Raw genomic sequence first — 7,488 nt, 5'->3', positions numbered from 1 at the left:
CCCTAGACCTCCTTCGTGAGGATGTAACAGTAGAGGAGCAGAGTCCATCATTACTGAGGCAGTCTCTCCTGCATGAAGTCCAGGTGCTGGTTTTCAGGTGTGTGTCTGATGCCACAAAGCTGACTCAGAACCGTAACACCCCACATCTATGAAACAGATGTGGGTGTGTTCTCATCTCTCAGAGGAGTCCAAATCGTCATCAAACAGACCTACGGACACACAAAAACATTTGAAAACATAAACAACCAGACAATCAGCAGTGATTTCATTATTATTCACATATTATTCATTATTTCCACATCATTTACTGTATATATCACAGCATTTGGGGCCTTTATAAGCACACTAAACATTACTAAACTGAATCAATTTCAGATTTTGTTTTTCATGATGTATATTTTATTAATAATTAAGTTTCATTAGCTGTATCTTTACCATACATTTGCTGCACAGGTGTATATACAGGTGCAATGAATGCTTAAATTGTACTGATTAGCACAATGCTAAGTTTCAGTATATTGGTGATTAGAAATGTCTTGTTAGTGGGAAAGTTTTTTATTCTTAAATGCAGACATCTCAAAGCTAAACCATGTATAAACAGATGGTGACAGAAGTCGCTGAAACTTGTAAATGAAACAAAGCCCATAAACTTTTAACACTTTTCAGTAAGTTCAATTCATGTTAAAAGGACGCCTCCTCCCTATATAAGATGTGGATCATGATTTCCCTTTCTGTTCACACTATGCATAGGTTCTTGGATTCTACATTGCCCCTGTTTTTCTTTCTTTCTTTCTTTTGTTATTTCTCGTTTTTGTTTTTTTTTTATCTCTCTTTTTCGTCTGTTGCAATGCTCAACCGTATATATTTAGATGCTTGGATAACTAATGGTGCCTTATATGTTTTTATTGTTATAAAGTTAATGAATGAGAAGAAAACACATGACCCATTTAACCCACTTCCGTGTCAACGTTAACTGAAACTGTTCAGACATGTTCAGGACTGCGCGCTATTTTCGCATACCGTCCTTACCTACTTGCTCCCCCTCCCCGTCTATTTACTTGTAGTGTCGTCCTTAAATTGACTTTTCAGCACCTTTCACCACTCAGGATCAAAATAGGGGGGAAAAAAATGAAGAATAAAATATAATTTTTAAAACCTGTGTTGTTGATACACGAGTTTCTTTCTTTTTAACGTACAGTTTTAAATGTTTCATATTAAATTTTAGAAAGCGCTTAGTTCTCACGGACTAACGATGGATAAACAAATCTCCCACCCGCCACGAGCATGCGCATTTTGCGCAACTATGACGCAAACATGCCTCGACTTGAGGGGCATCTAAACAGCTAAACATGGCCCTGTTCGCATACAGCAGACTGTCACATTTACTGAAAATATCAGTTTATAAATCTTCGGTTTTACGAACGGGGAGCGAAATAAAACATGGAGCTACGTGCTGTGTACAGTTTAAACGCTGCCAGGTAATGTTTTTCTGTGTTTCTCTTCGTACGACTTCAGTTAATGTAGCTCTCTGTTGGTGATAAGCTAAACGGAAACTCAACAACACGACCGGAAATAACATGTTCAGAATAAAAGCGACAATCGTAAAATATACTGAGGGAATTAAACAATCCGGAACACACCTTTATTTTAACACACACAAGAGTTAAAATGGTTTTACTTGATCAGATGTTGCTGTTCTCCTTTATGTAGCGTTCTAAACTTTAGCTGTAACACCCACATTTAGAACACGAAAAGATAATTTTGAAACTTTAAACCGGAAGTGGTTATTGATTTCATAAATACTTGACTGTTAATTATAGAACTATATATATATATATATATATGTATATATATATATATATATATATACTGTTACCTTAATACTATTAACAACCAATTACATATCGTGAACATGTTTCTAAGAATAGTAGCAAGCATAGTAATCCCACTCTGTGCACTCTCTATTATATATGGTATAAGGTTTGTTTATCCCAAAAGGTTAAATCTGTTCATCTGGACGAAGCGTTTTCAGTGAGAGAAACGTTATGTCACTTATTCAAGTGATTCAGCTGATTACAGGTTCCCCCAACCTTATGCTAGGGTGACCATACTTTGATTTCCAAAAAAGAGGACACTTGGCTCAGTCATGAAGAACTTGCTTAAAGAAATATATAAAATCGGCCCAGGCATTTTCACTAAAGAAGGAGAAACAGGAGAGGGAGGGGGAGAGAATGAGAGAAGAATCAGAATCAGAATACTTTATTGATCCCTGGGGGAAATTATTTTTTGTTACAGTGCTCCATTATAAACCAACATTAAGACAAAACAGACAATACGCTAACTAAGAATAGTACAATATATACATATATATGTGTTATACACATATACACATATATACACATATATACGTCACATAAGAAGAGGCAGCTGACAGTGTAAAGACGCAGAATAACTCCAGCTTTGTGTCTTTTTCCATTCTAGCTGAAGTACGGGACAAACTGTGTTCCTTTTCACCTTCATACGAAAAGTGTAATATTTTCTCTGAATACGGGACGATTAGTTTTTTTACGGGACGGTTGGCAACTCTACTAACTAACCTTATGAATAAAGTTCAACATCAGTAACATCATAGCACCCACCCAGATGTATAGAAACTCCATCATGCTAGCTAGTATGCAGTGTGAGTTATTATAACTGACTGTAAAAAGTCAGCACAACGAAAATAAACTACACCTAAACTTGGTTTACATCTGACCCAGATAGACTGCAGGTCGAAACTTCTTACCTGAAGTTCAGGGTCTCTCCTCCTCCTGCCTCCCGTTTTTCCCTCATCCACCTGCTGGCCTCTGTCGAAGCTCCGCCACAGCCACCACCAAACAACTGAGTTATTTTTACACATCGGCCAGCATGTGGCCAACCCACCACCTATTTATTGTTTATACCGTTACAAAAAAAACTCCATCGGCCCACCGGGCAGATGCCCAGTATGCCCGATGGCAAGTCCAGCTATGGTCGGTACGAGGGAAATTTCTTTTGCAGTTTGTTTAAAAGATGGACTTTGGGGTCTTTTTATAAGGTTGGGGAAACCTGCAGTCAGCTGAGACTGAAGAAGTCTTTTGGATGAGTGATGAAACGTTTCTCCCACTGAAAAATGCTATGTCCAGATGAATAGAATCAACCTTTTGGGATTTACTTACCTGCGTGCATCAAGAAAAGGTTTGTTTACATTTTATGTTCAGATCAAAGTCCATTTATCATAGACCACAGTGTCATCTGGGACTATCTGTAATTTCAGCGTTAATGTGTCTTTTGGTCTTTTAATCTCTCAAACACAAACTAAACTTTTGCGTTGTTTACATTATTTACTGGTTTGTTGTTTTACAGAGGTCAGTGGACAGTAAGGCATTGCAGGAGAGGCAGAGGCAGCAGATGGCCCGAGGTCTCCCCAAACAGAAGCCCATCCCAGGGGTCAAGCAAGTCATTGTTGTGGCTTCAGGAAAAGGTGGTGTTGGGAAGTCCACTACTGCAGGTGCTCAGTAAAACTCATACTAAACAATGGAAAATTCTCTCACCATCTTTTTTCTTCCAGAGCTATTTTATTTTTAAGAGGGTAAAATTGGTGCTTTTGAATGAATTCCTTTTTAGGTATGGCCTTGTTTGGAGTTTATAGAACAATGCCAAAAAAAAGGGAAGAAAAAAGGTTCTGAAATGGAAAAGTAATTGGTGAAGTAGATTTCATCTGCTATTGCAGTGTTTTCTGCTAAACGTTACTTAACAAGAAACCATTTTGAACGTAAGATCTTATACTTTTTACTTTGGCGCTGATCATAAAAGATCTTTAAATAGAAAAATATTAAAAGAAAATCATGTTTCAGGTGGCCTAATGTTTGAACATTTTCAATGAGAAGTATTTGATTTGATTTGGTCTGTTTTTTCTCTCATGCCAGTGAATTTGGCTCTAGGATTAATGGCCAATGACATGGTAAGGAATCTGCTTTATCATTATATATTATATATTTTATATACTATATATGTATGTAATTTCAGCCAACAAAAAACAACACACATATGACAGTGAGCTGTTAGTCTGTCCTCCTCAGAGCTATACTGTATGACTTTTTCTCTCTCTTCCAGTCAAAGTCTGTGGGTCTGTTGGATGCCGATGTGTTTGGTCCATCGATTCCCAAACTTATGAACCTGAAAGGAAACCCAGAGCTCAGTGACAGTATGGCTAGTTCAATTCAGCTGAAGGTTTCTAAAATTCCAGTAAACATTTTATAACAGAAAAGTGTTTTTTTATTTCTTTTTTTTACATATCTTTCAGATAATCGGATGATCCCCCTGACCAACTATGGGGTTCCTTGGTGAGACTATCATCAACATTACATCACAACCTTTTTGTTATACCCATAAATAGCCCTAAATCATGTCTATTATGTGACCTATTCTTCTGATTCACTTTCTTCTCTGCCAGCATGTCTATGGGTTTTCTGGTTGATGATGTGGCTCCGATAGTGTGGCGGGGGCTCATGGTGATGTCTGGTATAGAGAAACTGCTCAGACAGGTGAGACCAGTTTAGATTGCACTGTCAGTTTATTGAATTTAAAGGAAGCTGATGAAACATGTTTTGTGATTGTAGGTGGACTGGGGGTCGTTGGACTATTTGGTAGTGGACATGCCTCCTGGGACTGGAGACGTCCAGCTGTCGATCACCCAGAACATCCCCATAGCAGGTGGGTTTGTCACACATCACCTAATACAAATGATGTTTTCTAAACACATAACTTCACTTTTTAAAAGTATCCTCATTGCTGTAGCCCCCAGAAGTAAATAACACGTTTAGTTCAAAGTTAAGTCGGGTCATGTGATGTTTGTCTTGTACAGGTGCGGTTATTGTGTCCACGCCGCAGGACATCGCTCTGCTGGATGCTCGCAGAGGAGCCGAGATGTTTAAGAAAGTGAACGTGCCGGTAATGTGTTGATGTGTGTGTCAGTGTATGCATAAACTATTGGATTCAGGTTGGGTCGATGAATACAACAGGAAGTGATATTTTCTTTCCTGCAGGTTCTGGGTCTGGTTCAGAACATGAGCGTCTTCCAGTGCCCCAAATGCAATCATGAGACCCACATCTTCGGCTCTGATGGGGCCCGACAGCTTGCAGACACTTTGGGAGTCACATTTTTAGGTTGGACCGTCACTTTCATTTAATTTGTTTTTAGTGATGTCCGAGGGTGCTCGAAGTAGTTTGCTGTCCGTATTAACCCTCGTATGCTCCAAGACATTAGGTGCAGTAAAAGTGGCATGCATAAAGTTGAGGGAACATATATATTTTATAGGAATTTTTTCATTCATGTTGTCATTCCTAAATTCTTTAGTGGGCTTTTGACAAAGTAAGACTCAGGAATCAGATTTTTCTTTTATCTGTTAAAAGCTAAGATTTATTTTTGGGCTTTTTACCTTTGTCAGACTCAAACCCGGGCCACCACATTTCAGTCGGAAGGAATATGGGTACCTCTTCAATCAGTCTGCTAAACTGGCACCCAAAAGCTATAGTTCATATAGATTACCAAGAGGAATGCAGCTTAGAGATTCACATTTACCACAGCAGCCTGACAGCATGAACTCAGCAGCACTCTCTGTATTCCCTGGGGCAAAGCTGTGGATAGTCCTAACACACATCGTACAATTTAACTTAATCATTTTCTTCGCCATCTTATTGATGGTGAACAAACCCCATATTTAAGTCATAGCACACAACTTTCATGGACCTGGCCTGTCACATGAGACAGTTTTATCCGCATCGTGGTAGATGTTTGTGTGACCTTGAAGATCTAACACTTGCTTTTTGCAAATGCCTCTAGTTGCTATGTTTTGACTGTTAGACTACTATAGAGTCCTAACCCAGACCTGTCTGGAAAGTGGCATTAATTTTGCAAAGAAAAAAAGCTTTTTGCCTCAACACCCCCATATCTGGAATGAACCGAGTGACTTGGATGTGTCTCATTGCCGTCACAAGGATGATTTGACATTGGTTTTATGAACTATTTCATTTGAAAACAACAAAGTAAAGCTTTTGATTTTCTGTTTCTGAAAACATTGAAACCATTTTTGATTTCTTTTATATTTAACATGTGATTTCATGTATATGTGACTGTTTCCAGGTGACATCCCTCTTCACATAACCATCAGAGAGACATCAGACAGAGGACAGCCAGTGGTCATCTCTTCTCCCAACAGCCCTGAGGTCTCTGTTTGAATCTATTCTATTCTGTTTTGCTCTTCTTTTTTTCAAAAAAAGAAATATTTATTTATTTATTTTATTCTACCCCACATTTCTCTCTTTCGTTTTCTCATTCTTATTTTATAAATGAACAAAATAGTATGAGTAAAACTTCAAACTTTATCGGTAAACCACTCACTGAAAGCAGATAACACAATACAACAAAAATATAATATTATGTCCTAGTTATTTATTCTTCAGCTTCAGTAGAAATCTGTTCATATACCTGCTCAGCTACACTGCAGCACTGAGGTGTAACTTGATTTTATTTTCACTGTCCAGGCAGCAGCATACAGGACGGTGGCGTCTGCTGTGGTCCAGAGACTACAGAAAGTCAGTAGTTGACAGACGCTTCAAGATGAAGTCAGCTGGGTGACGCATGAAGACGTTGAATGACACGTATACAGAACACAGACTAACGCACAAAGTCATCTGCTGTCCAAAACGCACAAAAGAATGTCGATTCTTATCCATGTTGTAACAGTATTTTTATTGTGTGTCCATGTAGTTCTCTGACAGCGTTTCATAAAACGGTCAGCTACACAACCCTAGTCTTAACCCTTTCTGATCTGCTCGCATGCTGTTGGCCATAAATGGCAGCACATTAGCTGGATGCCAGTAAAGTAAAGACAGTAATATAATAATTCCTTTGTCTTGTTTTCCTTTTCTTTTCCTGCAGAAAAAAAAGTGTTGAATATTATTGTATTAGATAATTGTCTGCATCATGATATACACAATGATTTAACAGTCAATTTGAATTTGTTTTTCTGGTGTGTTTTTGTCATTTTAGTGAGAAATCAAAGTAATAAAAACATCAAGGATTTTTGCCTCTATGAAGTATTGCTCTTATTTGTATACAGAGTAAAAGTGATAGATCCTGTACGAAAATGACCTTTTCATCTGCTTTATGCAGTTCCATGAATAACCAGCAGAGAGGGCTGTGTGCATTTAAATAAATGAATTACACATCAGGATGTGTAACCTGAAACATTTTGGTTTCTGGCTGCTCCTCTGTGATTTTCTTGGCTGTTATTCTGTGTTCATCTTTTCTCCACACAGGTCAGAAGTCTCCCTCGTCACGCTGTCAGGGTTCACTCGATAAAGAGTTTGATGCCCAGGCAGTACTTACATCGAAACTAAAGCCATTTCTTTTGTGTGGCAAATAGGGACAATTTCTCTTGTGTGTCTGCAGAGGTGTTTTCAGGA

The 7,488-nt window shown here is 38.3% G+C and overlaps 1 protein-coding gene across 1 annotated transcript; it reads left to right on the top strand.

Moving 5' to 3' along the window:
• Positions 1 to 1,297: 1,297 nt before the first annotated feature.
• Positions 1,298 to 6,926, top strand: nubpl (nucleotide binding protein-like). Its single transcript, XM_085392048.1, has 11 exons — positions 1,298 to 1,478; positions 3,385 to 3,529; positions 3,948 to 3,982; positions 4,135 to 4,225; positions 4,325 to 4,364; positions 4,475 to 4,565; positions 4,641 to 4,734; positions 4,886 to 4,971; positions 5,067 to 5,187; positions 6,164 to 6,246; positions 6,565 to 6,926. The coding sequence occupies exons 1-11, from the start codon at positions 1,350 to 1,352 to the stop codon at positions 6,625 to 6,627; spliced, it is 978 nt and encodes a 325-aa protein (XP_085248174.1). The 5' UTR covers positions 1,298 to 1,349; the 3' UTR covers positions 6,628 to 6,926.
• The last annotated feature ends 562 nt before the right edge of the window (positions 6,927 to 7,488 follow it).

Source organism: Rhamphochromis longiceps, linkage group LG19 (assembly GCF_057381845.1).
Source record: "Rhamphochromis longiceps isolate RC_006_pf linkage group LG19, R_longiceps_female_GT1.1, whole genome shotgun sequence".
NCBI classification, from domain to species: domain Eukaryota; kingdom Metazoa; phylum Chordata; class Actinopteri; order Cichliformes; family Cichlidae; genus Rhamphochromis; species Rhamphochromis longiceps.
Note: the sequence above shows the minus strand (reverse complement) of the source record. Positions and strands in the feature narration are given on the sequence as shown.

Bases quoted from the DNA above. Each gene is read 5' to 3' on its own strand.
- nubpl (XM_085392048.1), top strand. From the start codon at position 1,350: ATGGCCCTGTTCGCATACAGCAGACTGTCACATTTACTGAAAATATCA. The intron at 1,479-3,384 runs GTAATGTTTTTC...GTTGTTTTACAG, and splicing joins TACAGTTTAAACGCTGCCAG to AGGTCAGTGGACAGTAAGGC. The intron at 3,530-3,947 runs GTGCTCAGTAAA...CTCTCATGCCAG, and splicing joins TGGGAAGTCCACTACTGCAG to TGAATTTGGCTCTAGGATTA.